Raw genomic sequence first — 26,868 nt, 5'->3', positions numbered from 1 at the left:
AACCTAATATTTCGGAATTTATTGTTGTTCATTTGAGATCACTGCCTGGTACCCTACTAATATTTTTTTCTGAATCATCCAGTCGTTGTCCCAGTATCTCGTCCTATATTCATTATCTCCAGCTATCGATCGCTGGGTGTACCTTGTGGAAACTCCCGGAACAAGCCCCTCTCGGTCTTATACCTTCGTCCATCCATCAGATTCATTCTCCTTAGCTTCCTCCACATAATCAACCTCAGAGTGAAAATGAGCCCTCGCACCAGAAGCCAGAAGGCCTCCGCTGAGCTGGAAGCCACGGATCCATCACCCGCCGTCAATGGAACGCTCCAGCCTTCATCGAAAAATGGCCCGGAAGCTGCCGCGGATGGAGAAGTGCAAGAAAACGTCTTCCTATTCGCGCCGAACTTGATTGGTGAGAGATACATGTCCTCCGTGGAAAAATACTAGTTTTTGGGTCTAACACATGGCGCGGAACCTAGGCTATGCGCGTGTGGTGTTGACAATGGCTTCGCTTTACTACATGCCCCTGCATCCACGGACATGTTCCCTCCTTTACAGTGTGTCCTGTTTGTTGGATGCCCTAGACGGATATGCGGCACGATACTTCAACCAGTCGACTACCTTCGGTGCCGTTCTGGACATGGTGACGGATCGGTGCACAACGGCGTGTCTGCTGGTGTTCCTCAGCTCGGCTTGGCCCCGGTGGTCGATCGTCTTCCAGAGTCTGATTGCGTTGGATATGGCCAGTCACTACATGCACATGTATGCGACGCTCAGCATGGGAGGCTCCAGCCAGAGCCACAAGAAGGTCGACTCCAGCCGCAGCTGGGTCCTGTACCAGTACTACCACAGTCGGGTGAGTTTCTTCCGGTATCTCTACGTCCAGGTCAGCATACTAATATGGTGCGCAGACGGTCCTGTTCATTTGCTGCGCTCTCAATGAGCTGTTCTTCATCGGCCTCTACTTGCTCTCCTTCTCTTCGCCCACGCTCTCTCCTTCCCTGCTTCAACCCAAGGTTGGGGGCCCGGCTGGCGACACGACCATTCCCCCTCCGGAGGGGTACTCCAGCCCTTGGAGTGCAGGCGCCCTTGAGTTGGCTCGTGCAAACAAGATTGACAGCTTCTGGCCCTGGGTTATTACCGGAATCTCCTTCCCAGTCATGGCGCTCAAGCAGTTCATCAACGTCGTGCAGCTGGTCAAGGCCAGCAAGTGGCTGGCTGAAGGTGACATGGCCAGCCGGAAGGCTCTGCGGGCGGCCAAGAACAATTAAGGGCCGGTCATGCCGGGCGCCGATGGTGGTTTCGGGTGTTTCTTTTCTTCGAGTCAACTGTCGAGTCAACCGTTTCAATGCCTTCGAGCTCGCTTCTTCTCCGGATGCCTCCGGTCGGCCGGACGGCGGTCTTTGCTGGACCGGTCGTTTTATCTTTACTTTCTTCCGTGCATGGTTCTGGTGCTCTGGTCGGTTCTGTCAACTGGGGCCAATGGCCCGGGTGTCTTTCTGGTAATTTCCATATATGTATGTGGTGGGAGGAAATTGTGGCATATGAGTCTGTGGGGGGGACTATCTGTCTCTGGACAAAAGGGTGAATGATTCTCGGCGCATTGTTTACCTATTAACTATATCGTTTCTTTCCTATACTATGTTCTCCGCTGTGTTTCGCATTCATACAGCTCCTTCGAACCCGTGTCTACTTCCGCTATTAATATTATCACCTTTATCTTTGCCCTTGTGGCTTTCTCATTCCAAGTTCGGTCTGTTTATACCCCGGAGTAAAATTTACGGGCAGCGGCTCTCAAGCTTCTAGCCGGTCTCGGCTAGTGCCGGCAATGACTCCGGTGTCGGCGCGGGGGAGGCTTGCATTTCCCCCCCGCCAGATCGTATATTTATCCGCTCCTTTCTCATTCTCGCTATCTTTTGAATTCTAACATTCTGACTCAATATCCCCTCTCACTCCCTTCGTCTCCCATTCGTCATGTCTACTTTCAACATCGTCGTTTTTGCCGGTGACCACTGCGGTCCCGAGGTAAGAGCTGCCGTCCTGCAACCCCGCGCTAGGGAGTTCATAGACTGACGTATACGTACTTGACAGGTCACCGCTGAGGCCATCAAGGTGAGTCAACCAACCAACGCTGCAAACAGCTTCGTAACCTCCCAATGGGCCGTGGAAGCCAAGTACTCTTGCAATGCATGCTGACTTTCACTTCTGATCAGGTCCTTCGCGTCATTGAGAAGAAACGTGACGACATCACCCTCAACCTTCAGGATCATCTGCTGGGCGGTGTATGTGCGAACCCTTTGACGGGTGTTGATATAGCTTCTGACCTCAACATTAGGCTTCCATTGACGCCAGTGGCTCTCCCCTGACTGACGAGGCCCTGACCGCGGCCAAGAACGCCGATGCCGTGCTCCTGGGAGCTATCGGTGGCCCCGTACGTAACCCAGTCCGCGCGTCACCATCCATGCCGCCCATCGGCTAATATACTTATATCCTACAGAAATGGGGTACTGGCGCCGTCCGTCCCGAGCAGGGTCTCCTGAAGCTCCGCAAGGAAATGGGCACCTTCGGTAACCTGCGTCCCTGCAACTTCGCCGCTCCCTCGCTGGTCGACCACTCGCCGCTCAAGGCGGAGGTGTGCCGCGGCGTCGACTTCAACATCATCCGCGAGCTGACGGGCGGGATCTACTTCGGCGACCGCAAGGAGGACGACGGCAGCGGCTACGCCATGGACACGGAGCCCTACTCGCGCGCCGAGATCGAGCGCATCACCCGCCTGGCCGCCCACCTGGCCCTCCAGCACAACCCCCCTCTCCCCGTGTGGAGCTTGGACAAGGCCAACGTGCTGGCCACCAGCCGCCTGTGGCGCAAGACCGTCACCGAGGTCATGGCCAACGAGTTCCCCCAGCTCAAGATCGAGCACCAGCTGATCGACTCCGCCGCCATGATCATGGTCAAGAACCCCCGCCAGCTGAACGGCATCGTCGTCACCAGCAACCTCTTCGGTGACATCATCAGCGACGAGGCCAGTGTCATCCCCGGCTCCCTGGGTCTGTTGCCCAGTGCCAGTCTGAGCGGCATCCCCGACGGCAAGAGCCGTGTCAACGGTATCTACGAGCCCATCCACGGTATGTTGTCCCCTCCTCCGTTCGTGGACCCAGTGTTGGACCCCGATGCTAACGGTGCCCCCAAAGGCTCTGCCCCTGACATCGCCGGAAAGGGCATTGTCAACCCCGTCGCCGCCATCCTCTCGGTTGCTATGATGATGCAGTACTCCTTCGGCCGGTTCGACGAGGCCCGCGCCATCGAGGCCGCCGTTCGCAACGTGATCGAGTCCGGTCTCCGCACCGGCGACATCGGCGGCAAGGCTACCACCAGCGAAGTCGGCGATGCCGTCGCTGCTGAGTTGGAGAAGTTGTTGTAAAAGGCATAAAAGTTCTTTCTTTTGTTCTCAGCTGAGTTGTGTGTTTTGGGGGCAGCGAATGCCGAATGAGATATGACCATATTAATACCAAACTCTTTATATTCTTCCCCGCATATAGAGGATTATCGCATCGTAAAAAAAAAATAACAACAACAACATTCAAATAGACAGAATAGGGGTATCTACCGGCCAACTCCGACACAAATGCGATGCAATCGAACGCCCACCACCTACCAGCTACCTAATGACCGGCTCGCCCATCCAGTCCGGCTCCTCCAGACTGGTCACCACTCCTGTCACGGCGCGCTCAGCGTCAGCAATTGCATGTTCACGTCCTCCACCACCGGCTCCCTCAGCCATCTCATCATGCGTACTCCCCCGCAATGAGCGACGCGCACTGTGCCGCCGCACTCTGCCATCCGCCGACGCCGACGGGGCATTGGCCAGCCTCTTGCGCTCGTCATCGCGTGCAAAAACCTGGAAGCCACGGACATGAGTATCCTTGCCATTCTGATGATTCTCGGTCACCTTCATCTGAATGACCATGGCCTTGAGCACGTTCCCAGCGTACGGATCGTTCTCGTCGTCGTCATCTTCCTCGTCATCGTCGTCGTCCTCCTCATTCCGATAAGCCCTCGCATCTTCATACAGACTCTCCTCCGTGTCGTCCTGATCCATCATCACATCATCCTCATCCCCGTGGCCCACGTCCCTCCCTTTCCCCTTCCCCTTCCCCTTACCTACATAACTCGTAGCTCCTCTCCTACCCGCGACCCCCATCCCCTTCCGTTTCCCCCTCGCGCCCATCCCCTTCCTCCTCCTCCTACTCCCTCCACTCGGGACCTCCCCAAACGAATGCACCGTATTCCTCCCGCCGACCCCTTCCAACTCCACATCCACCCATCCGCAGGGCCCCTCACCCTCCCAGGTCGCGAACTCGACGAGATCATTGCCCCCCATGCCGGCGAGAAACACCATCTTGGTCGGGGTATAGCTCTCATCCATCTCGAAATCCAGGTACACGCGGATGCGCACCACGGCGACGAGCTTGAAGAAGTGCAGGGTCAGGGTGTGGGGTTGCGGGCCGTCGGACTGCCAGTACTGGGTCGGGGACGGGTGGCGGAGGGCGCTGACGCCGCAGCCCGGCTTGTGGGTGGAGACGGTCCACGAGGCGAGGGAGGAGATCTCGCGGAGGTTGGCGGGCAGCGGGGTGGGGGATTTATCTAGATGCGTTGTTTCGTCGTTAGTGATGCATTCAGCTTTCGAAAACAGGGGGAAGGGGGAGAGGGGGGGGGAGGTTGTAGATATAGTTTGAAGTGGAATTGGAGAGGGGCGGAAAAGAAAAAAAAAAAGAAGAGCTTACCTCTCTCGCCTAACATCTCCTCATCACCATCTTCGACATCCGGATCCGCGAGCATATCCTCATCCTCTTCTTCTTCTTCTTCTTCTTCTTCTTCTTCTTCTTCTCCTTCCTCTTCAAGCACTTCTTCTTCCTCCTCTTCGGCCTCGAATTCCCCTCCGTCATCCGCGGCATGAAGACCGAGTCTCTCGTCGTCTTCGTCCACGTCTCCCTCCGAATCAGGACCGGTCTCGCCTACACCATGATGTTGGCGATGACCGTGACGGAGATGTCGATGGGAAGAGGGATACCGATGCTGCTGCATTGAATCATCGAGGTCCTCGTCCTCGTCCTCGTCCTCGTCTTCTTCCTCGTCGTCCTCCTCCTCATCCCGCTCCATCCGGTCGTGCGGCGGGTGTCGGTGCCGTGGATCCCCGTGGCCCCGGCCGTGGACCCCGCGTCCGAATAGCGAGAACAATGCGACTTGTGCGGCGGAGGCGGCAGGATGTTGTTGGCGCTGCTGCTGCTGCTGCTGCTGCGCTTGTTGGGCTTGCTGGTGACTATGCAGCGGGTGGGTTGGGTCGTCTATGGGTCCCGAGGAGGGGTGAAGGCGGGGGATGGGAAAGCCGCGCGAGGGGGGAGTCTGGAACTGGGAGGTGGGGGTTTCATGGTGGCTTTGGCCGAGACGGGCGCGGTTGATCCGTTGAGGCGCTGGAGGTGGTTGCTGTTGTTGTTGCTGTTGATATTGAAGGTCCGATGGGGAGGACGTGTCGGGTTGGTGGTGGTTGCGGCGGAGGATATGGTGGTGGCGCGGCATGGTGAGAGTGCCCTTGAGCTAGTTTGTCTGACTTGTGTGGTATAGAGTATCGATTATTGTAGAGCCATGATCCCAAGCTGACTGACTCGGTGGTTAATTGCTATTGTTTTGATTTATGGACTCGAGGGGAGAAAAGGTGAAGCTGCGATGGGGACCGCGTCTGTTATCAATCACGTGTTGGCTTATCGGTTATCGCAATGCGCGATAAGTTAGCCCGGCAATTGTCGTCCCGCATCAACACGTTGGTCAATTCGAGTAATGAACTTGTGACACAAATTAAACCTCAGCAAATGATGAGGATGGTCTGCAACTCAGTTTGATGCTGACAGGGTGCATGGGAAGCCCCGTGTCTACGGAATCTTTTACTATATTAGTTCTCCTGGTCGTGTTTCGGAGGAAGTCCTCAGCTTTGAGATAGAATATATTCTATGAGCTCGCGGGGACGGTGGCCCGACGAAGTATTCTCGCTATTCAGCAAATGTAGTACTATAATACAGAAACAATTAGAAGCGACTTAGTCTAATTTTGAATGTCCACATATCCGATCTTCTCGCCCATCTTGATCCGCTGTCCCTTTTCGATGGTCCAGTTCCAACCTCCCTCGCGTTTGCCCTCTTCCCAGCCGGCATCGAACGACTTGCGAGTGCCCATGGGGGCTTCAAACACCAGCACGATCGAACTTCCCAGCTGGAAGCCTCCCATCTCCTCACCACGCTGAAGAGGATGTCCTCCCAGGGTGCGACTGGCATGGCGGTATGTCGCTTCAACAAATCCTGGGTATTGCTCGCCGCGCGCTGCGGCTTCTGCAGCGGCTTTGTCGGCAGCGGTATCCGTAGTCAGACTATTGGTACGCAGCTCCGCATCGAAGTTGACCTTGATCGAGCCCACGTTAGTCGCTCCCACAGGCGTATAACTGAAGAATCCCCAACGCCAACGACCCAATAGGGCGACACGCTCGTTGAGGGTAAAGAGACCCGGGAGATGGCGCTGAAGATATGGGGAAACCGAGAACAGTTCGCCAGCGAAATGACGGCGGCTCTCCACCACCCACGGCACAGGAGAGTGGAAACGGTGGTAGTCGCCAGGGGCCAAGTAAATGACAACATAGTAGAGCGCGTGGTTGGCCGCCGCCTTCGGGGCGTACCACGGAGTTCCATCGCCACGGGCCAAGTCCGCCTTCACCTCTTCTTCAGCATCAACCTTGGAAGTAGTAGACGCATCCATCGAGGCCGAGCGCTTCCGTGCGCCTCCCGGTTCGCCTGCGAGCAGAGTCGGTAGCGTATAGGAGATACCGTTCATTTCGGCAAATTCCTCATCAGCCAGCATCTTCGCCTCATTCTTCTGGGTCGGCTCGGTCTGATGGTCGCTGAAAGTCTTGGTGTGGTCCGCGTGGGTTGGAGTGGCAGAGCCCAGAAGGGCATCCAAACTGTAAGTAACGCCCTTGACCTGCTCGACCTCGCCCCGCTCAATGAGTCCGAATTGCAAGATTCGTCCATCGGATGGCGCGATGATAGCACGGATATCTGGATCCAAGGGTCGAACACCGGGTTTCAGCTGACGGTAGAAAAACGCAGCCAGGTTGGGATATGTGTGAAGGTCGGGTTCGGCGACCTCGTCAAGGTTGACGCCAAAGATCCAGGAGTACAACTTGAAGCCAGGAACACGGAAATAGTAGGGCAGTTCGATTTCATTGAAGCGACCCCAGAGTCGGGACATAGCTTTCAGGGGCAAGGTGGACATAATCTGGACCTGCCATGGTCCGCTGAGTCGATGTTTGGGACGAGCAGGAGCATTTTGGAAGTCGAAAGGCTCTCCAGCCGCCTCTCGTTCAGCTCGCTCTCTTTCAGCCCGCTGAGCCTTATAGAACTGCAGCAGGCCGAGCAGGCCGATACCTAGACCGACGGGGATGGGGTACCATTCGACTTTGGTGTTGCGGAGCGCGAAACGGAGTCGGGAGCCGAATGTGCTGCGACGAGACGAGTTTTGTTTTTGATCCTGATTCTGGGACTGTTTCCAGGTCTTGGAAAAGTGGCGAGCACCGGCCGGGCGACGACCAGTAGCCCTCAACGACACTTCCATCAATCCAGCCCTCTCCACATGAGGGGAAATCAACACCTTCCGGCGAAGCAGCGCAGAATAACTGGACAGGCACAGGGCCATAATGCGACTCTACTGGGTGGGAGTCATCCCAGAGGGGGGTAATAACCGAGGCGGAGGCACGTGAAAAAAACGAAAAAAATACGATTAACCGGCACAAGTAAGGTGTGGAATTGTGGAAATGGGGCTTATATGGCGAAGTGCAGAAGCAGCAATCCTCATTTCCTGAACGTGATCGGCAGGACGCATCTTCACCGCCCGGCAGAATGGGCCGTCGCCGCCATTTGTTTGGTGGCTCGTCTATAGTTACGGTCCTCATCTTGTCATCATCGTTATCCGCAATCTTTTGTTGTTGTTGTAGTTGTTTGGCTCTGCAGAGTTGAAGACATTCACTCTCCCATAAGTGGTACGCAAAACTGTGCATCATCTGAGTTGTCTTGTGGGTGCAAGCTAGACCCGTTGCCACTGAAAAGGACACCGTTGGCACCGGGACCTGGCCTGTACAGTACTGTACCTCCGCGGCGGAAGACAGATTGCCTTATCAAAGTGCTTCTCAAACCAATTTATCTGGCAGCGTGCTCGATGTGAAACCGCGCCACAACTCATGACTATGTGCCTGTGAATCTATCGATCTCTGAACAGGGCCAAAATTCCAGCATAAAAGATGGCCTCCACCACCGACATTCCAAGCGCATCATCGGACTCGCCCGAGAGCTTCACCTTGCATGTCTTGTGTCCATCATTACCTCCTCCCAATCGGTACACCATCCAAGATGTGTCCCCATCTACGACTGTTGCGAATCTGAAGGCTCGACTCGCAGGATCAATTCCGAGCCAGCCGTCTCCGGACAGCCAACGTTTGATCTATCGTGGAAAGCCACTTCTGAATGATGCGGCAGCGATGAGAGATGTACTGGAGCCGCCTAATGTAAGAGAACTTGATTCTTTGATTGTGCTTGCAGTCACTCTGTTATATCCTAGCTGACTGGCAATTCGTCAAGGCCACCGAATACTCCATCCATCTTGTTCTTCCTCCATCTCCTGAATCTTCGGCACCACGCAACCTCAGCTCTCCTGGTCCGCAACAACCACAATTCATTCCGGATTCAGCTATTCATCTTCCATCGATGACCCTGCGACCTGAACCATCCACATCCAGAGCTGAGCCAGAGCGCACAGGCGCGTCTGAAGCCGAGATTGGACTGGTCTTGCGACGTAACATTGAGATAATTCGCCGGCAGATCGAGATGCGGGACCGAGGCAACCCATCAGGAGGCACAACCGCCTTCTCGTCCAGCTTGAACCAAGCTCTTTCGGCCGCCCAGCAGCAGCGATCAATGTGGCCAGATCGATCGTCCTCAGTGTCTTCAACACGTCCAGAAATGCCACAGACATCCTCATCCGAGACAGTGGCAGCCACTGGTGTTTCAAACACAGCGTCCCTCCCTAGCGCCCTAATAATGGAAGAGTGCTTGCAGATATTGAGGCGTCAGGTGGAATTGGCAGAGAGCCAGCTGAATCACGGCATTGCGCCTCCGATGGAGCACATTATCAGAATCCGAACACATTTACTCACCATCCTGGATGAACAGTGTATGAACCCTCTTGCTGAACGCGACGGCTCAATCGAAGGGCTGCTGTCCCGCGTCTTCAACATATACACGCGCGCCCATCAGCTCCGCCTGTCTGAAGCCAGGTTTCCACGATTGCAAAACGCATCAGCCAGTGCTGCGACCGCTACGTCCGCACCTGGACCAGCTTCTTTGTATCTCCTATCATCCCCATCCGGATACCAGGGGCTCCTTTCCTCGCCCCAAGGGGCAGAGGCTATGCAAGCCACCATCGACAGGCTTCGCGCAACTCACCCTCCAAATCGCACAACAAACCAAGATACTGCTCCGGTGCCTGAGGTCCGCCCCAACGCGAATGCAGCCGTCCTGGAGAATGTCGTTCGCCGGGCCGTGCTCAACCAGCGGGGACTCGACAACAACCCCAACCAGAACGGACAACTGGGCTTTGCGCGAATCATGCGGCGGCTCTGGCAGTTCGTCCGGCTATATTTTTTCTGCTACATGTTCACCGAACCCGGGACTTGGGCGCGCGTGTTCTTTGTGACGCTGGCGGTGCTCTTCGTGCTATCCTCGGAGACCGGGGTGGATCAGCGACTGTACCAGTTGTTTGTGGCTCCGGTGCAGCAACACCTCGAAGGTCTGGTGCATCTGACCCCTAATGAGCCGGCCCAGGCCCAAGGCCAGGGTGGTCAGGGTGCCGTTGGTGGTGGTGGTGGTGGTGGTGGTGGTGGCCCAACGAACGGCAATCCCCGCACAGGGGTTGCAGGTGAGGTGCGTCATCAGCTGCGGAGGGTGGAGCGATCTGTGGCCTTGTTCATTGCGAGCCTGGTGCCCGGAGTAGGCGAGCGCCAGGTCGCGGTGCGCAATGCTGCGGAAGCTGCGCAGCGCGCACGGGAGGAGGAAGAGCGCCGTCAACGTGAGGAAGCACAGCAGCAGCAGCAGCAGCAGGAAGAGCAGGAAGAGCAGGAGAACAACGCGGATGCAGCGCAGAGTGAAGGTCACACTATGATACCCCAGGCAGCCGAGAACTGATGTAGCAAGTCATCAGCCATATTGCCACAGACTTCACCCCTTTTCTTTGCTTACTGTACGTTATCCTCGTTTGGCTTACATGCGACATATTTTCCATTGACCTCGCCACGCGTTTAAGCCTTTAGCCTCAGAATTGAATATACTCATTGATATGGGATTGTAGTCTGCCCTTGCTGCTTCAGTCGGACATGGTCTGAGACATATCTATGCTCCCTTAATCAGAGATGTAGTGTCGGCGATAAGCGGGAGTTATGCAATATATACGCCTTCTTACCAGGAACATACTACTAGTAGCTCTTACCTTCAGTATTTACATTTCTCCCCACCCCCCATCCCGAGACCACGCGTCAGTGTCACAATTTCGTCCCCCGTTCACCTGCTCCATCGGCACTAGCCATAATATCCAAACTCGACGTCGGCCCCGCCTCCTCCGGCGCCATCGGCCCCGTATCAAACCCTTCTTCTCCATCAAAGTGCCTACAAAGGGAACGTAACACCGGTTAGCCCACATTCCAAATCCCCTCACCCACAAAACCGAACCACAAGAAACCGAATCACAAGAAGGGGTGGGGGGGGGAAGAGAAATTACGAACCACCCTCGTTCAGCCCCCTGACTCAAAAACCCACAGTCGCCATTCCGGACACAATCCCACCCCCCAGCAACCCCTTTGCCGCCCCGCCACTCCGGGACCGTGGTGCCCGTCCGAAGAACTTTCGTGCCCCGTGCCAGTAATGGTACCTCAGCATGCGACCCGGGCGAAGCATCACCCTGCTCCCCGCTCTCGCCGCGGCGACGACGGCGGCGGCGGCGAAAGGTACTCAGGCCCGCGGTGAAGACGGCGAAGTCCTCTGTGTTCGGGTCCGGCGGCATGTGGCCCGTCAGCGCGCGGCCCATGGCGATCAAGGGCGCCGCGTGCGAGCAGATGAGGATGGCCTTGCTGGAGCGGGGCTCGTGGGCGGGCTGGGCGGCCTCCAGCGCGGCGATCTCGGCGTCGACGTCGGCGAGGATGCCGGAGAGGGCGGTGGCGACGCGGTCGTGGAGCTGGGCGATGGTCTCGCCGGTGGGGGAGGGGATCACATGGGGGGTTGGTGGTGGCATCGAGGAGGAGAAGGGGTCTCCTCCTCGGTCCCGTGCACTCGGGGGCGGAGATGTCGCCGGCGGGAGAGGGAGGAGGGTCGGGAAGTGGGTGGCGAGGATGGAGTGCGGGGCGGGCTGTGGGTGTTCGAAGAAGGTGGTGTGGCCGAACCATTCTCTTTATGTCTGCATTAGTGGCTGGACGGGTCTGTTGGATGAGGGTCGGAGAAAGGGGGAGTGCGGTCCTTCACCTACCCTAGACCGTTCTCAATGCGCACATCGAAGTCGGCGTGGGGTTCGATGGTGCTCTCGGTAGGGGGTGTAGGAGAGGTACCATCGTTCGAGCAGGTCCTCTGGTGGAGCGCTTTCAGGGCCTCCACGGATGGCTGGATTGTCTGGAGGCATCGGTAGAATGGGCTGCAGTAGACGCGAAAGGGTTTCGGATGGATGCTGTCGCTGGTCAGATGCGCAGCGAGCTCGTGGGACTGGCGCACGCCGTGGGAGGTGAGGGTGGGATCGGCCGGATTGCCTGTCGGGGTTGGGAATTGAGCATGGTAGGTGCCCGTCTTGTAGTCGATCGTCCAATTGAGCCGGTGCTGGAAGCCCAAACGCCACGTTAGTAATTGATGGGTGGCTCGAGGGACAGAATGGTAGTACACACGCCGTGACGGGTGAGGTAAATTGTGTCGAGAGGCATGGTGGTATACAGTGGCCTCAATGTATGCCCAGTAGTTAGAGGGCTTGAGGGCAGACTGCGGGGGAAATCCTGGGGTGAAACAATGACTAGCGCGAGCGGTCAGCGGCCATTGTGAAGTCGGCCTCGGTCCGAGCGTAGAGAAATTTACACTATGCCTACGAGGTAGGTCGATTCTACTGCTCTACCGGTAGGAACATGGAAAGGTTGGTGAAACGACGGGAAAAATCCTTGTTTGGTTGGACGAGATCACTCTAAATCAATAAACTATCTATGGCGTTTCTGCCGGGGGGTATCGATTCCGAAAACTCTCCGCCAAGACAGGCAACAGAGAGCACATCCCTCGTCCACATCATCACAAGTCATATTCCAATCATTTCAGGACATCGCAAGATGAAACTTTTTAGTAGAAGAAACCGAGGAGCTTGCCAGCAACGTGCTTGCGGCGAGCCTCCTCGTGGTCCATGATACCAGCGGAGGTGGTCAGGACGACGAAACCGAACTGACGGGAGGGGAGGAGCTGGGTGGTCCACTTCTCGAGGTCACGGAGCTGAACGGGGTAGCGGGGGTTGATGACACCGGTCTTGTTGAGGCGACCGTTGAGCTGGATAACGATCTTGCCGGAGCGGTGGTCATCGACCTCCTCGAACTCGCCAATGTAGCCTGGTAAAGGAGAAAGATTTAGTGGTTTGTGGCGCGGATTTAAAGGTTAGACCAAACACAGAAATCAAAAATGAGTTTCGGAAACTTGTAAGATCCTCGCTGGCTTCAATATATCGGGCACTTAAAGGGCGAGCGTTGTATGACATCCGAAACAGACCGCCTAGTTATCAACCCGAACATTTTGTGGACTACTAGTTGTGATGCCGGCGCTCGGATCGAACTCATTCTCGCGAAAACTCATTTTCCTTTCTGGCCCAGTACTCGAATGGGTCCAAACGTACCGTGCTTCTGCATGACAGAGAGGAACTTGATGATGACCTTGGAGGAGGGGCGGATCAGAACCTGACGGCGACCGCTCTTCTCGGCGTTGTTGATGGCGTTGAGCGCATCGTTGAGGACGGAAGTCTTGACCATTTTGACGGTGGGAGAGCGAGATTCTCAAATCGAGGGAATACGAGGGGAAATGAGGTATCTGAATCGAAGACAACTCCAACCTAGGATCCTCTCGGCACCGTTTCAGGCGCGAGGAGGATTTGCCGGAGTCCAATAGTCAGCCACCAGTAGTCCTCGAGCGCAAAGAGTGCCCCTGATGCAGTCCATAAAGGGTTCTTCAGCCCGTGCCGTATGAGGAGAAGCGTATCACGCCGGCCTTCCTGGTTGTCTTCATTGCGGTCGGTTGCTACACCTGCAAGTAAAAAAAACACCAAAGAATCCGGGTGATTGCTCTCCCAGACTAGCTGAGAAGCTGCAGAACAGGGAGAGGCAATAGGTTGTACATACCTCGTGAAGTGTCGACGACGTCGGTTGAGATCAAAGGAAGGGGATGGAAGCGGACGCGGCCGACAAAAGTGAAGAAGTTTTCATGGGATGTGCGGGTGGGCCCTAGGGCTGTCTATCCGTGCCCTTATCTCGCGCACGTGACCATTTTGATCTATATGCCTCAGGCACCGGTTAGAACAGCTGCCTACCGTACGATGTAGGTTATGTGCGGATGGTGTTTGTCAAGCCTAGGACTCCGGTACTGTGTCTAAAAGGCATGACATGTTTAGATGCAAAATCCCCGTTAGATGAGATGTTCTATGGCAGGAGAAGAGGGTGAATCGAAGACTGCAACCTTTCTACAATTTAAGTCGTAGCTGCTCGTCTGAGATTAGCTGCCACAGTGTGTGCTTCCCCCGGGCAGTGACCGGGCAAGTCATTCGGCCACATAGGAGCACAACAAATGCACTATGCACAGCTGCTTGCTTATGTGACCACTATAGAATACGGGCAACATTACAAATCTTAAATGTATACGGCAATAAAGGGGATGGGTTTATCATTCTATACATGTCTTCTTGATCCGATTAAGGGTCGGTGGAGTAAGGGTAAGGTGAAATTCGTGACAATAGGAATGGGGGTACATGACTTCTTGGGCATACATGATAATGCTAATAGAACCTCTGTCTAATTAAAAACGGCGTGAGGGGGAACGAAAATCGGCAGGTGGGTAATGGTAATAATAGGGGTGAAGCAAGGTCGAGAACGCAAGGCCGATGAATGGTGCCAATGTGCATTGCGAGATGGCATGGAAAAGGAAGAGTCCGAAAAGCAGTCAACTGCACAGGACGGACATCCTGAACGCTGCGGCAACATGGGCAAGGGAAGGGGGCTGTTTTGGTGCGGATAGTAGGGGGGTAAACGTGGGCGAGGATGAGAGAGTTGGTACAAGGTGCTCAGGGGGGTGTGGAGTCAGGGACGGTGCCGGCGAAAAGATCGACCCTATTCGCAGTATAATAGACTGAAAATACGGTCACTTGATGAATGAGCAATCTGGGAGCGACCCGGAGTTCCGTAGAATGCAAGTCCATCAGCCAATGAGGCCAGCGTCGCCACGGCGTTGCTTCCTTCGGTGCGCCAACAGCTGGCGGCGTCCTGTAAGGGGGGGGGGGGGGGGGGCATTTGTCGAGTGAAAGATCAATGACGGAAGGGCATCTGATACTTGTCACTTAAGCCATAGCAGCAGCAGTGGACATGTTGATCTGGCGCTTGACTTGCTCGCGGGTCCACCGGGCAGTGTCAATGGTACGAGGTCCATAATCACGGTTCTGGCGGGTTTCGCGAACAAGGGCAGTGACCCAGTCGTTGCGGAAGTAGTTGGAGAATTCGCCGTTGGGGAAGCCCTCAGCAAGATCACTGACAGCGAAGTTAGCTAGAATTCACAAGACTGGTTTGGATAGCGACAACTTACCCAAGAACACCCATAGCAGCCCTCATCAAGCCTTCACTGCGGTTGATGTCCTGAGAAACGGTGTGAAGCAGTTGGAAGATGTGGTCGACGAAAGGTGTGATGTGAGAGACTGGAAAATGATGTTAGCAAAGCACATGCGGAGGGGTAGTAGACGATGCTTACTCTGAGGCTTGCCCTTGTAGGCCAAAAGGATACCACCCCAAGCATCCATGATACCCTCACGGAGGGAGATGATGTAGTCGATGGCGTCAAGAGAAACGTCGTCGCTGGCAGTCACGGCCGCGGCCTGGTGGAGAACAGTTGCGACAACCTGAAGATAGGTATCAAACTGAGTGCCGATAGCCTGAGCGATATCTCCAAACGTCTCAAGGATAGCAGGCTTGAGCTGATTGCCGCAGGTCTTGGAAAACAGTTAGTTGAACGGTTACAGAACTACCGAGACTGTTGACTTACCCGCAAAACGGTGAGCAGAGCGTTCATGAAACCATCACAGAAGGGCTGGATCTTCTCATTCAGGGCACGAGCGATATCGCTGACCAATCCAATCGCCATCGAGCACAGACCAGGCTCTTCCTGGTTGCTGAGAGCATTGTACAGAGGCTGGGCAAAAGACTCCATGTACTTGGCGAATTCCTCTTCCATGGCACTGGCGATAGCACCGACAGTGGCGAATACCACATCAGGAACGCTAGACTTAGGCGGGACAGTAGAAAGTACGCGAAGCATAAGCTCCATGATGCGGTCGGCCTGGGGCTTGATCTCGGTTTCAAGGCGTTGAACAACGGCCTTTCTGGTTAGCGAACGGAATAATATGCGTGAGAATCAAAGCGAACTTACGAGAATGACGCTGATGATACTAGTCTGCATCTCTTCCAGAGTGATGCGGTCCTCAACACTGACCACCTGCTGCTGCATGCCGATGGTGTGGTCCAAGCGCTGAAGCATAACATCGGAAAGGTTTCCAACCAGGGGAAGGCTGTCGATGGCAGCGTTGTTGACGAATGAGTTGAGCACCTCGTAGCCAGCGGTGCGAAGCTGGTTGTCAGCATCGTGTCTGTCGGGTGGGTTAGCAACGAATCAAGGGTGCCACAGGGTGGAAAGCATACCTCTCGGTAAGAGTAAGAAGAGACTTGACGCTCTCACCAAAGTGCTTGGAAAGAGGGTTGGTCTGTGTTCCATAATCGCCAGCAAAGCGGTCGGCGACGTTCATCAAGGCCCAGCAGCAGGAGCTGGCGATCTTGGGGGAGCTGGCAAGACCATTGAACAGGCAAGAGATCAAGGGCTCCAGATGCACCTCAGGGTCAAGGGTCTCAGAGCAATAGTCACAGACACGGCCGAGAGCGTAAGCAACCGAGTCGCGGACCTGGATCGAGCTGTCTTGCATCATGCCGACCAGGACAGGCAGAGCCTGCTTGATCAAAGGCTCCAGAACCTTGGGGTCAGGACCATCCATGATGGCCCCGAATGCCGCAACCGCAGCATCTCTGTGACGCCAGTCCTCGTTACGGATGTTCGCCTCAATGAATGCCAATACGGGGGGGATGACATCGCCCTGAACGCATTGAGCGTAGAGCTGCAGGGCCTGGTAAGCGGCACGTGCGACGTTGTATTCATCATCACCGGCATCCTCATCCTGTCTGCACATAGCCTGCAACAGAACGGGAACGACTTCTTTGCAAGCGACACGGGCGAAGCCGAAGAATGGGCGGACCTCAGGGATACCCTCAGCTTGGGCCTGCAATAATCGTTAGTAATGCCCGAATTGACTTCACAGCCTGGAGATCATATTGTAGAACGTACCGCAGCATTGTCGTCCTCGATAGCAATTTCCTCCTCGCAAACTGTACACCAGAACTCGATCGCGAGCTTGGCAACATCCTCCTCCTCGTTCTTCATACCCATGATACTCAAGCCAAACAGGGCCTTCTCCATGTAGAAGCGCATCTTATCGTAGTAGGCACCCATGATACGGTTAAGACAGCCGAATGCACCAGCCTGGACACGGAGATCGTCGGCCTGAGTCGCCTCACAGACCACCTGCATGATGTAGTTCCGCTCACCCTCGTTCTCCATGTTCGAGCGCACAAAGTCGACGGAATCACTGAGGGCCTTGATAGCAGCGAAGCGGATATCCATGTTCGGCTCCTCGCGGCGAGCACCCTGAACAACGGCGGTGAGGATCGCATTGGAGTGGGCAGCCAAGCTCTCGCGGAGCTCGGGGTCCTGAGATTCGCAGATGAAGCCGATCGTGACCAGGGAGGCCTGCTTGAGTTGGTCAGAGCCGGTCGCGATGTTCTGAACCAGGATCTGCATCAAATCGGGCCATTCGTTCCGGGGGAGCTCGATGGCGGCGATGGAAACGATGACCTGGGCGGCCGACTGGCCGGCCCGACCATCTTTCGAGCCGAGCGTCTTGAGGCCAAGTTCCTTGACTTGGGCCTTGGTTTCTGGGGTAATTTGCTGTAGCCATTTAAGTTGGACCTCGCGGAGCTTAGCGAGGTCTTTGAATGTGAAAGCGTTCTTCAACGCAAGACCGGCGGCGGTTCTGATGTGGGACGGGGTGTTGTCATTTGCTAATTCTTGACCCAAGGTAACAAGATACTGAGCCTATGGAACAGGGAGATCAGAGGTCAGCAAGCCGCAACGCGACCGCAGCACGATGGCTGGCACTTTCAGGTAAGAGAACTTACGAAGTCAACCTCAGCCGCATGGGCGAGCTGCTGTTCGGCATTTGTACGTGCAGCCGCATCTATGGTACACAGCAAGAACGACCATCAGCAACCTTGCCACAACCTCAGAGGGGGAACCGACTGCTCCTCGAGACGATTTGCAACAGATGGGGGCGGGGAGGGGGGGATAGTAGAATATACCTGGCGAGAGGGTGCTCTCTAAAACCTGAGTGACGTTCATGTTGCCGTATGCGGAAAACAGCACCAGGAATCGCAAGCGAGAGCGAAAATCAAGATGGAGGGGAAACCGAAAAAAAAAAAAAGAGACAAAGATCGGGCCCGGTACAAATCGAGCGACGAGTTAATAGAAATCCGGGCGAGGGGAAGGGATTTCAAGAAGTCCACCAGAAAAGAGTGTTGGAAGTGGACGACGAAGAGAGGGTTGAATGAATTCTTCGGAGGGACAAGAAGAAAGGTTGTTTTTGTGGATTATGACGAGGCATACACCACTGGAGAGGTTCTTTCCGGAGGGGGTAACGGACGGGTACTGAGTAAGGTGACAGGACAGAACCGACACTTGGAACACGCTTTAAACACAGCGCAAAGAATATAGGTAAGGAAAGAGAACAGAGAAAAGATAACCCCCAGATATTGTTTTTTCTTGAAAACAAAACAGGAGGAGAAAGGAGAAAGGGGAGTAGAGGGGGATTGGCGGGGACAGTCGGATTGAAACTGTGTTGAAGCTGATCCGGACTACTTACTCTGGGTTGGTTGAGGTGAGTGAGGGGAGTTTTTTTGGTTTTGGTAAGGAAGAGAACAGGAAGAAGAGAGGAGAGGAGAGGAAGGGAGGGAGGGAGGAGGGAGGAAAGGAAGGACCGGGGATAAGAGATGGATGGATAGGGAAGCGGGAGCAATACAGTGACTGGCAGTCAGTACGACTACGACGGTACTACTACCAACTGCCCGTACCAACGGATTTCCCACCCTCTGCTGGTTCCAGAGCGAAAAAAGACCTGGAATGGATGAGCGCTGCTGCCTTTTTGGCTTTTCTCATTGGCTAGAGGACTGAAAACGCACTGACTGAGTCATGGCACGTGACCACTCTTTGCAGGAGCAGACCACCAGGAGGCCATTGGGCCAGAGCCATATGCAGGAGGGAAAAGCCTGTGATAACTTATAGGAAGATAAGTTGATTGTATAACTTTGATACTAAGGTACATTTACATGTAGCTAGCGGTACCTTAATTCCCTGACGAGTTTTACCTGCCTCCCTAGCCAAGGAGCTTCCTGTTATTCTTGACTACAGCAGGCAGCCCTGTGCTCCCATAGCTCTCATCTTGTCTTTGTCGTCACCACTACCACTACCACTACGTAAGATACCTGACTACTCTCGTACTGTAATATACGCCCGGAAATACCAATACAACCTGCCCCTCCTTCTTCTGCGTCCTGGACTCATTCTCCCACCTCGTCAGTGTCCGCCTGGCGCGGGCATAGTATGGAACAGAACATGTCCCTTCCTTTCCCTTCACTTTCCTCCCCTCCCCCCTCTCTCCCTGTCAGTTTTCCCACCTCTTCCCTTTTCCCTTTGCTTGTTTTGGTTTTGCTGCTTTTGAAGCACTTACCCACTCCCCACTCCCGTGACCCCGGCGACCAACGAAAAAAAAAAAAAATCCATCGCACAAACCACTTTCATCCACTTGGCTGTTGTCTGTTATTGTTTTGTTTTGATTTTGGGAGATCCACCGCAACAGATCTTTCCATGCCGATTCTTTGATCTTCTTTTTTTTCTCCCGATCGCTCATTCCTTAGTGGGTGATACCTAGACTGCTGTGGCTCTGTCTCTGCATCTGAAAGTTTTTTTTTTCTTTTGTTTTGAGTTTGGATGTCCGACAGGTCTCGCGACCTGACAGCTAGCTAACTACAAGGTTTAATCTTTTCATGTAGAAAAAAAAAATAGAAAAAAAAATACTATACCAATCTTGCTGTACTTCTCCTAGGAGTGATTCGCTTGACGGGGTTGCAAAGACTCATAGTTGTCTGTATCTGAGACCCGTCTCGGATCGCCGTGGCAAGAACCTGAACCAAAGTGATACACTGAGGAATTTGGAACGCTGGAAACACCCCAGAAACATACGCACGCCCTTCTGCACCTGTTGTTGTTTGGGTGGGTTTCTCTAGTAGAAACTGAGACAGCCTTGGAGACGGAATCATGCGTCCCTCCAGTTGTTTTTCTTCTCAACATGGCGATAAGAGTACGTAGGTACTGTACTATGTATCTTGACTTTTATATTGACTGTCGCATGCAAAGGCATTGTTCAATGAAGCTTCCTCGTAACACTGACGTAGATTATTCGATGATCTCCTCGTCCGATTCCTCATCCCCGTCCTCATCTTCGTCTTCATCATTGCCTATCTCTGCATCCAGGTCCAATACCTCGTATCGCATCCCGTCGCCGTACATGACACAAATTGCTCGGCGACCACGGCGGCCATTGACATCGATCCTCACGGGTCGAGCTTTGCCCTTGGCCCCAACGAAGCTGTGTTTGATGACTCCCAAATCCTGGGAGCTGGGCGCAAGAACGTCCACGCTCATCGTAGCGTTTAGCGGTGCACTTGTTGTCTCGTCATCAAGCACGTTGCGGTACTCGATGGAGAAGACGGGGTCCAAAACCTCCTCGTCAGGCCCCATTGCTGCGGCAGGCTGAAAGGGAAGGTTGAGTAGATACGATGTTCCTTCTAATGTGCATTGAGATTAGCATTGCGGCTATCGGCATAACGCTTCACATAAATGACAATGGTGGGTACTTACTCTCACTCGACCACAAGATCATCATGGTATCATCCTCCACAAACTGTAGCTGTCGAATCTCCCCGCCCTGGAGATCGACAACCGCAGTAGCGATACTCTTCGTCGAGCTCACTCCATTTTCGGAATCTAGAACTACGCGGTAGCAGCAGACTGGTCGGTCACAGTCATGGATCAGCCAAAGTCGATTCACGTAGGCAGGAGGGTATCTTACGGAGGTGCTTGGCCTTGAGCGACCTGGTAGCAACGTAGATCACACACCTGTCTTCGTCCTTGTCGATCGCCTAGCAAGCTGTCAACAAACCAAGCTTGAAGACAAAAGTTAATGGTCTTACCTCGTGGCGCATAGTCACGTCAATAACATTTCGGTCACAGTCTGGGTGGAGTGTCAGAGGAGACCGATGCAGGATACCTCTGCGCTGCGTCAAAGCAATCTGTCCGAATACTTTATCAAATTGCAGTCCTAGAAGCTTCGTCAAGTCATTCATCTTAGGGGGTGCCACTGCATCAGCTTCGCTCGAGGCATGGCTCTGCTGCCCCAGCAGTCCTTTAAAGGTATCATAGAATGACCGCCCTTGCCCAACCTGCGCCCATTTTTCCGAAGCATCCGAAGGAACTGGGGGTCTTGGAACCCCCATCATAGGTAGCTGCCGGATGAAGTTCCGTAGCACACTCTTGGTTAGAGCACCCCTGATGTACTTAAGAGTCTGCGGGTATTCCACCATGTCCGTCTTCTCCATCAGCTCTTCCAGGGTCTGGGACATTGGTTCCGCAGACTGCATGTCAATCTCATGGCGCAGCCACCGGGAGAAAGCATTGAACTGGGTCAGCTCCTCATTTGCATTGATGAGGATATGATGACCAAGAAGATGGAGACAGTCGAGCGTCTCCACGATGGCGTTGAGATCCGTAGTTTCCAGCCCCAGTACCTCACTCAGCTTGTGGAACTTAGACAGCCCAACCAAGCGACTGAGCAGCACTTGACATCTTTCCAAGGCTGGAAGGAGGCACTCATGGGTCAATCGCCGGACATTCTCGTAGCCAGACGACACAGCCTTCTCCCACCGTTTATGCCCCTATAAGCCACAGAGAAAACATAGTTAACTACTCACGCCTTCCCAGATAGACCAGAAACCACACACTTACCCGTTCACCAACAATCTCCACCAGAAACTCCTTCAGGGGTTCAAAACAGTTCCCCGTCACCACCAAGTGATATGCCGCCGTGACGAAATCGCAATGACATTTCTCCTGGAGATCCTGGTCGATGCTGCGCATGTAGCGCGCCGGCAACTCCTGTGCATTCTTCCATTCGAGCTCAATCTGCCTCTGGACCTGGCCAATGTACCGCAGCAGATTCTGTAACTGCGTCGTCTTGTGTGCCAGCAGCGAGAGATATCTCCCCGACCTGGTAATGAAGCGCAGATCGAGCGTAACTAAGTGCAACGGTTCCGGAGCACCATCCGGAGCCACGGCCAAGAGCGCATGCGTCGAGCTTAGCGGATGGGAGGCATGTCGGATGATGCGACAAGGGCCGTGACGCGCAACAGAGCCTTGGACCTGGAAAGAGCCGATTTCAAAGCAGTCGAATATACGCAGATGCACTGTGCCGTCATCGAACCCGACAAGCAGCACATCAACAGCGTCGCTGGTATTCTTAGTCGATGAATGGAAGATCGCATCGATAGATGCTCTGGAGCTGAACACATCATCACTACACTCCACACGTTAGCCTCGTGGAACAACATGGCCTCTTGCTTCATAGCTTCATTGCATAGCAATACGCGAAGAAAACACTTACTCACTCCCCGTTGCAGGCAAAGTACTCAATTTTGGCAAAGAACTCTCGACATCCAGCAGTGCCAGTTCTCGGGGTAGATCGGCTTTGAGCAGCGCTGCCACCCGGGACGGATGCGTATCAGGCGACAGCAGATCTTCCACGGTGAGCTGACCGGCGGCGTCGTGCAAATGTCGCTGGGCGACTTTCGTGTCGGTGAAGTTTGCGCCCCAGCCTACACACGTAGCCTTGGCCGTTTGTCGAGCCGCGTCACCCTCGGCCTGGGGATACGCGGGATAATGGTGGACTGTTTTGCCACTGTAGGCGCTGATGATACGGACAGTGTTATCCGCACACGCGACTGCGAGTAGGTGACCTAGATATAAGTGTCAACCATACTTGCTCAAACTGAGAACAGTAACTTTTGATTCCAGCGCTTTGGAGGTGAGACCCAAAGCCAGCGATCGTATCAATGAACGGGAGGCTAATCAGGAATACGTACCTGTGTTCTTCCACATCAACCCGCAAATCTCTCCTCCACCATCATCCTCATCAAGATATGGATCGCCCTTGTAAGAGCCTCCAAAAACCTTCTGTCCGTTGAGTCGGAAGACGCGTAACTCGTCATCTTCTGTGACTAGAGCAATGAGGTCCATCGTAGGGCAGTATGCCAGCGCGCCGGCCTTGCATTTTGCCGGCAGGGACTTCTCCCCGACAGGCGTGAGCTGCGGCTCATAGAGGGGCTGATAACCTTCGTCTTCAGCCATGTTATTAGGTTTCCTGGCCCTAGCCCATTATAATGGCGATTATGTTGAGGGCACAATGGCTGGAGCTATCGTAATGCCGTCCCCTGCCTAGCAGCTGTTGTTGGTCGGGATGGCGGATAACGGGCGCTCTTGGCGGGCGGAAGAGATGCTCCTCTAGTAATCGCCTTGGTGCCTGGCGATCCGCCCAGGAGCTTACTGGCTTCTCCCAGAAATACCGACAGCAGATTTCGCGCTGATATGAAACATAGAAGGTTGCTATCTAAGCTAGTAGCGAATAGGATGATTTTCAACTCACAAGCAGAGCCGTAATCTCTACACAACACATCTATACAGCACATCCAGACATCAAGCATTGAATTATTCTCAGATTATATTACACTAGGATACTTAAGGTAAACGACATATATATGGCTTCAACTAAGATAGAGCTTATGTCTTATATCTCCGCACTGGCTCCTGACTCAATCATACCTTTGAGGTAACTGAGCTCAGTCATCATTTCCCGCATGGCGGCGGATTGTCCCAATAGGGACGCTCTGCTCAGTCGATTGTTGACCGGATCTGGTACAGCACGCCTCTCCTCCTGCAAGAGCTCTATCTCATCCTTGAGATGCTCTGGAAAGCCCACTACAGTAGGATCGGGGCTGTGTAGGAGGCCAAGGCCTTGAATAGACTCAACTCCCCCGAAAAACGCTGCATGTCGCTTGGGGTTACTCTCCACGCAATCCTCCTCATCGTTGATGCACAGGTCAGACAAACTGAGATCGGACGGCGACAGCGAGATGGAAAGACGGGGGAGCGGAAGATCAAGAAGAGGCGAATCGCCTGCAACGGAGGTAGCTGTAGACTTGGAGTTCACCGTAAGGTGAGGGGTGTCCGGGTCACTCATCTCTCCTGCAACGGATGTCTTCAGGTATTCGGCATACCCTAAAACGTGAGGGTCGGGAACAGGAGGTACGTCTTGGTTGAATGGAGCGGAGCATGTCATGGACTCCGGGGAAAGAAGTTCCGTATCGGTACTCCATTCAGAGAAATGGCTTCGCTCACAGACCGAGCTACCTGCCACAGAATCCGTATCGGTGAAATCGGAGAAGTGGCTAACCATAGCCTCCGTGTCAAACGCCTTTCCTCGAGCATCAATTTCGCGCAACGCCTCATCCATGACCGAGGATGGAGAGTTTGGTAGTGTCGGCAGCCGCTTTTCCCTGGGAACCGAGGGCCTTGGCGTCATGGCCAGATCCTCAGCTGTCGTAAATCCGATGGACGTCGCTAGCAAAGCAGAAGATTCCCAGAGTGATCTTTCGACTGCGTTGGTATGCTTCAAGTCGCGTGCTTTTGCGCGTGGTGTCACTTGTTCAGCAATAAATGGCTGCTCCGTGAATTTTTGAAATTTGTCTTGGATACTCGAGGGAACTGACTGGCGATCACCAGCAGCGGCCGGGGTCAAGTGATGGCCTGTGTAGACTCTGTGGTTATACGTCTGATCGTAACCGGTGGAAGGAGGGCGATTGATGACAATGTTCGGATGAATACTGGTATCAAAACGGCCAGTAGGTATATGAGGATTTGAATCCAACGGCCCCCGGTCTGGACTAGGTCTCGTAATCTCTGGTCCATGATGATCTCCAAGATCAGGAGACGAAGCGTTCCACTGTCGAAATGCAGCGAGGAGTCCTCTCGATCTTGGAGGGGATACAGACCGAGCGGTCTTGAACACTGGGCCCCTGGGTCCTTCGTTGACCTTGACCTTCGGGGTTGCGCTGCTGGGCTGGGAAGCGCTCCTGTTGGTGATGATTCCCAACGGAGAAGTGCTGAAGGACCAGGCTGGGGCTGGCTGCTCCAACAATGGAGGAGAAGTTCGGAGGCGCGGAAGCGTTGGTCTAGGCTTGGGCGGTCGTCGAGGGTTGAGGTACTTATCATCCGGGTTCATAGTTTGAGGAACCACGCTTTGCGCACTTGGGTTTCTTGAGTGGGTGTGCGCAGGGACGGCATCCGGAAGAATAACAGGCACATTGAGAACATTGACCGGCTGGCCTGGAAGAAATGGACAGTGGGTGGTAATGGGCTCTGCCTCATTGTAGTACTCCACATCATCGTCCAGCAGATACTGTGGGTCTGTTAGTACTCAATTCCCTGAATCAAAGACACACGGGAGTACAAACATAATACCAGTAGGTACCTCCCATCTTGAGTCCGCCAGAGCGTGCTGGAATCATGTGGGCCGGCGAACCATCGCACACGATGTTGGCGAATGTGTGACACCCCTTCCACTGACCCGGACCAACACGTCTGTCTCGCTCCATGAGGTAGGGCCTGGAGAAATTGTCCCATGAGCCTAGCAGTTTGACTGACTTGACCTGCGGATTGGTACAGCTGCATGTCGCCATCAGCAGGTGAGCGGGGATTCGCATTTCAGAGACCACAACTTACAGAAGGAATGTCATTAAAGTCGTCGAAGTCATGATTGCGATAGGTGTATATATAAGGTTTGAGAGATGACACAAGGAAGGTATGAGCTTTGAATACTAGTCTGAACTTCGGGAGATTTTGTGTCGGCTGGACTGGACACGAGGTGCTAAGCAAATGCGTCGATTGAAAGGAATGCAATGGATATTATCCCAAGACCAGCTTGGAACAAAGTGAGTGAAAGTAGAGACAAGGTAAATGAAGGGCGTTTGGCAGAAAGCCTAGTCAGGCTGTGTCCTGGAGTGGAATGTCAGGAGGAACAAATCCCACCGGCGATGTCCTGCCACGCGGTTCCCCTAGTGCGATATAAGAGTCGGAAGCTGAGAGCTGCGGCTTGACAGTGACTACTGTGCCATAACAACACAGAGAAAGCTGAACACCAACAATGTGCGAGAGAAAGGGTAGATCAGTGATTCATTAGCCGCGGGGCGGCGGGAGTTAAATTTGGACGTTCCTGGCCGAGAGGTGCGGAAGGATATACCAGGCCAATGATGCTGGAGGAATGGCAGACCGGAAGCGCCGACAGGGCGGACTACCTGGACGAGGAAGAACAATGACAGGCGGAAAAGGGTATTTTCAGCGCCTGCTGCAGGAGCCGGACGTTTCGAGCAGTACTTCTCCCACACAAATCTCACACGTTAGTCCAGGCGGGTCAATGAGGGTGAGAAAGCCGGAATTGAAGCCCAAGAGAGGACAAAGGTATAACAAACCACCATCAACTCGATCGCGCGTATGTGTACACTTCGAGCGTGACCTGAACGCCAACGGTTGTTATAAGTGGTGTACTCCGTCCTCCGGAACAGAGAGAAAATCAAGTTTCGGCAGGTCAGTAGCCCTGTAGCAAGACGGTGCGCTTGTCAGGGATCCACTGGGGGATGATATAAACACGTCACGATAGTGATCGTCCATACAAGAGAACTCTGCCGCGAGGGAGGAGAGTTCATGATGGCAGCCGGCCGACAGAAAAAGGACGCGCGATGAGATTCGAACATGGTTCCTGGGCGATGAGTGGTCCACCCAGGAGAGTTTTTCTGGGATGAGGATGCTGATCCTTCCTGGCGAACCAGAGTGGGCTTCAAAGGGACTCGAGTGCTGAACGAGTGGACACAACTGGATCACGGGCGTTTAGCTAGGCTGGATGCATGTTAGCTGTGCCTGGTATCGGTACCTTAGCAGGCTTAGCTCAAACAGCCTAGTCTAGGTAGTTCCTAGTGTGCAAGGGTGGAGACCGATGTAATTCCGAGGAAGGGAAATTGATGGATCAGAAAACAAAAGAAAAGGGACTGTAGCCAGCCACTGCACAAAGATGATAGATAGAGAGATAGCAGTGGTGGTTGACTGGGAGTAAAATGAATGATGATTGGAGACAGCGGCAGGGTGCAGTCACGGGTGGAAATTAATCTAGTACCTCAGTAGTAACCAAACAAGGAGCCAAAAA

The 26,868-nt window shown here is 54.1% G+C and overlaps 10 protein-coding genes across 10 annotated transcripts; 3 read left to right on the top strand and 7 right to left on the bottom strand.

Moving 5' to 3' along the window:
• Window positions 1–246: 246 nt before the first annotated feature.
• Window positions 247–1,271, top strand: BO86DRAFT_402241 (CDP-diacylglycerol--inositol 3-phosphatidyltransferase; the record flags this gene model as incomplete). Its single annotated transcript, XM_025673842.1, has 3 exons — window positions 247–412; window positions 480–856; window positions 912–1,271. The coding sequence occupies 3 exons, from the start codon at window positions 247–249 to the stop codon at window positions 1,269–1,271; spliced, it is 903 nt and encodes a 300-aa protein (XP_025524948.1).
• A 585-nt stretch (window positions 1,272–1,856) lies between these two features.
• On the top strand, window positions 1,857–3,514 carry leu2A (3-isopropylmalate dehydrogenase LEU2). The gene is made up of 6 exons (XM_025670162.1): window positions 1,857–2,025; window positions 2,092–2,112; window positions 2,214–2,282; window positions 2,336–2,431; window positions 2,498–3,125; window positions 3,192–3,514. Exons 1-6 carry the CDS (start codon window positions 1,975–1,977, stop codon window positions 3,419–3,421), a joined length of 1,095 nt encoding a protein of 364 aa, XP_025524947.1. The 5' UTR covers window positions 1,857–1,974; the 3' UTR covers window positions 3,422–3,514.
• A 54-nt stretch (window positions 3,515–3,568) lies between these two features.
• On the bottom strand, window positions 3,569–5,677 carry BO86DRAFT_411919 (anaphase promoting complex subunit DOC1). Its single transcript, XM_025674618.1, has 2 exons — window positions 4,785–5,677; window positions 3,569–4,644 (listed from the first exon to the last, which is right to left on the bottom strand). Exons 1-2 carry the CDS (start codon window positions 5,575–5,577, stop codon window positions 3,659–3,661), a joined length of 1,779 nt encoding a protein of 592 aa, XP_025524946.1. The 5' UTR covers window positions 5,578–5,677; the 3' UTR covers window positions 3,569–3,658.
• Window positions 5,678–6,003: 326 nt separating this feature from the next.
• Window positions 6,004–7,860, bottom strand: BO86DRAFT_391343 (phosphatidylserine decarboxylase 1). Its single transcript, XM_025672568.1, has one exon. The coding sequence runs from the start codon at window positions 7,735–7,737 to the stop codon at window positions 6,097–6,099; it is 1,641 nt and encodes a 546-aa protein (XP_025524945.1). The 5' UTR covers window positions 7,738–7,860; the 3' UTR covers window positions 6,004–6,096.
• A 141-nt stretch (window positions 7,861–8,001) lies between these two features.
• On the top strand, window positions 8,002–10,434 carry BO86DRAFT_367552 (uncharacterized protein). Its single transcript, XM_025670161.1, has 2 exons — window positions 8,002–8,602; window positions 8,676–10,434. Exons 1-2 carry the CDS (start codon window positions 8,339–8,341, stop codon window positions 10,275–10,277), a joined length of 1,866 nt encoding a protein of 621 aa, XP_025524944.1. The 5' UTR covers window positions 8,002–8,338; the 3' UTR covers window positions 10,278–10,434.
• BO86DRAFT_391341 (phosphoglycerate mutase family protein) lies at window positions 10,431–12,071 on the bottom strand. The gene is made up of 4 exons (XM_025672567.1): window positions 12,014–12,071; window positions 11,608–11,948; window positions 10,871–11,530; window positions 10,431–10,754 (listed from the first exon to the last, which is right to left on the bottom strand). The coding sequence occupies exons 1-4, from the start codon at window positions 12,047–12,049 to the stop codon at window positions 10,631–10,633; spliced, it is 1,161 nt and encodes a 386-aa protein (XP_025524943.1). The 5' UTR covers window positions 12,050–12,071; the 3' UTR covers window positions 10,431–10,630.
• A 378-nt stretch (window positions 12,072–12,449) lies between these two features.
• Window positions 12,450–13,530, bottom strand: BO86DRAFT_344140 (40S ribosomal protein uS8; the record flags this gene model as incomplete). Its single annotated transcript, XM_025669171.1, has 2 exons — window positions 12,991–13,530; window positions 12,450–12,709 (listed from the first exon to the last, which is right to left on the bottom strand). Exons 1-2 carry the CDS (start codon window positions 13,121–13,123, stop codon window positions 12,450–12,452), a joined length of 393 nt encoding a protein of 130 aa, XP_025524942.1. The 5' UTR covers window positions 13,124–13,530.
• A 1,065-nt stretch (window positions 13,531–14,595) lies between these two features.
• Window positions 14,596–18,105, bottom strand: BO86DRAFT_169572 (karyopherin beta). The gene is made up of 9 exons (XM_025666493.1): window positions 17,810–18,105; window positions 17,630–17,688; window positions 16,740–17,546; window positions 16,046–16,674; window positions 15,777–15,993; window positions 15,393–15,725; window positions 15,102–15,339; window positions 14,940–15,048; window positions 14,596–14,884 (listed from the first exon to the last, which is right to left on the bottom strand). Exons 1-9 carry the CDS (start codon window positions 17,847–17,849, stop codon window positions 14,698–14,700), a joined length of 2,619 nt encoding a protein of 872 aa, XP_025524941.1. The 5' UTR covers window positions 17,850–18,105; the 3' UTR covers window positions 14,596–14,697.
• A 1,570-nt stretch (window positions 18,106–19,675) lies between these two features.
• BO86DRAFT_449944 (putative anaphase-promoting complex component Cut20/Apc4) lies at window positions 19,676–23,068 on the bottom strand. Its single transcript, XM_025676762.1, has 7 exons — window positions 22,700–23,068; window positions 22,222–22,573; window positions 21,567–22,134; window positions 20,756–21,496; window positions 20,635–20,704; window positions 20,424–20,573; window positions 19,676–20,350 (listed from the first exon to the last, which is right to left on the bottom strand). The coding sequence occupies exons 1-7, from the start codon at window positions 22,962–22,964 to the stop codon at window positions 19,959–19,961; spliced, it is 2,538 nt and encodes an 845-aa protein (XP_025524940.1). The 5' UTR covers window positions 22,965–23,068; the 3' UTR covers window positions 19,676–19,958.
• Window positions 23,069–23,400: 332 nt separating this feature from the next.
• Window positions 23,401–25,426, bottom strand: BO86DRAFT_319342 (uncharacterized protein; the record flags this gene model as incomplete). The annotated part of the gene is made up of 3 exons (XM_025668248.1): window positions 23,401–25,071; window positions 25,127–25,337; window positions 25,395–25,426. The coding sequence occupies 3 exons, from the start codon at window positions 25,424–25,426 to the stop codon at window positions 23,401–23,403; spliced, it is 1,914 nt and encodes a 637-aa protein (XP_025524939.1).
• Between the last annotated feature and the right edge of the window lie 1,442 nt (window positions 25,427–26,868).

Source organism: Aspergillus japonicus (assembly GCF_003184785.1).
Source record: "Aspergillus japonicus CBS 114.51 unplaced genomic scaffold BO86scaffold_50, whole genome shotgun sequence".
NCBI classification, from domain to species: Eukaryota; Fungi; Ascomycota; class Eurotiomycetes; order Eurotiales; family Aspergillaceae; genus Aspergillus; species Aspergillus japonicus.
Note: the sequence above shows the minus strand (reverse complement) of the source record. Positions and strands in the feature narration are given on the sequence as shown.

What these genes read in the sequence shown, in the direction of transcription:
- leu2A (XM_025670162.1), top strand. Translation starts at nt 1,975, where the DNA reads ATGTCTACTTTCAACATCGTCGTTTTTGCCGGTGACCACTGCGGTCCC. An exon ending in TCACCGCTGAGGCCATCAAG is followed by an intron (nt 2,113 to 2,213) that starts GTGAGTCAACCA and finishes ACTTCTGATCAG; the next exon opens with GTCCTTCGCGTCATTGAGAA. An exon ending in TATCTACGAGCCCATCCACG is followed by an intron (nt 3,126 to 3,191) that starts GTATGTTGTCCC and finishes GTGCCCCCAAAG; the next exon opens with GCTCTGCCCCTGACATCGCC.
- BO86DRAFT_411919 (XM_025674618.1), bottom strand. Translation starts at nt 5,577, where the DNA reads ATGCCGCGCCACCACCATATCCTCCGCCGCAACCACCACCAACCCGAC. An exon ending in GGAGATGTTAGGCGAGAGAG is followed by an intron (nt 4,645 to 4,784) that starts GTAAGCTCTTCT and finishes CAACGCATCTAG; the next exon opens with ATAAATCCCCCACCCCGCTG.
- BO86DRAFT_391343 (XM_025672568.1), bottom strand. Translation starts at nt 7,737, where the DNA reads ATGGCCCTGTGCCTGTCCAGTTATTCTGCGCTGCTTCGCCGGAAGGTG.
- BO86DRAFT_367552 (XM_025670161.1), top strand. Translation starts at nt 8,339, where the DNA reads ATGGCCTCCACCACCGACATTCCAAGCGCATCATCGGACTCGCCCGAG. An exon ending in ATGTACTGGAGCCGCCTAAT is followed by an intron (nt 8,603 to 8,675) that starts GTAAGAGAACTT and finishes CAATTCGTCAAG; the next exon opens with GCCACCGAATACTCCATCCA.
- BO86DRAFT_391341 (XM_025672567.1), bottom strand. Translation starts at nt 12,049, where the DNA reads ATGCCTCTCGACACAATTTACCTCACCCGTCACGGC. An exon ending in CGCATTGAGAACGGTCTAGG is followed by an intron (nt 11,531 to 11,607) that starts GTAGGTGAAGGA and finishes GCAGACATAAAG; the next exon opens with AGAATGGTTCGGCCACACCA. An exon ending in CAGGGGGCTGAACGAGGGTG is followed by an intron (nt 10,755 to 10,870) that starts GTTCGTAATTTC and finishes TTCCCTTTGTAG; the next exon opens with GCACTTTGATGGAGAAGAAG.
- BO86DRAFT_169572 (XM_025666493.1), bottom strand. Translation starts at nt 17,849, where the DNA reads ATGAACGTCACTCAGGTTTTAGAGAGCACCCTCTCGCCAG. An exon ending in AGAGAGCACCCTCTCGCCAG is followed by an intron (nt 17,689 to 17,809) that starts GTATATTCTACT and finishes TGTGTACCATAG; the next exon opens with ATGCGGCTGCACGTACAAAT. An exon ending in GCTGCTATGGGTGTTCTTGG is followed by an intron (nt 14,885 to 14,939) that starts GTAAGTTGTCGC and finishes CTTCGCTGTCAG; the next exon opens with TGATCTTGCTGAGGGCTTCC.
- BO86DRAFT_449944 (XM_025676762.1), bottom strand. Translation starts at nt 22,964, where the DNA reads ATGGCTGAAGACGAAGGTTATCAGCCCCTCTATGAGCCGCAGCTCACG. An exon ending in GCTCAAGGCCAAGCACCTCC is followed by an intron (nt 20,574 to 20,634) that starts GTAAGATACCCT and finishes GTGACCGACCAG; the next exon opens with TCTGCTGCTACCGCGTAGTT. An exon ending in GATCTTGTGGTCGAGTGAGA is followed by an intron (nt 20,351 to 20,423) that starts GTAAGTACCCAC and finishes AATGCACATTAG; the next exon opens with AAGGAACATCGTATCTACTC.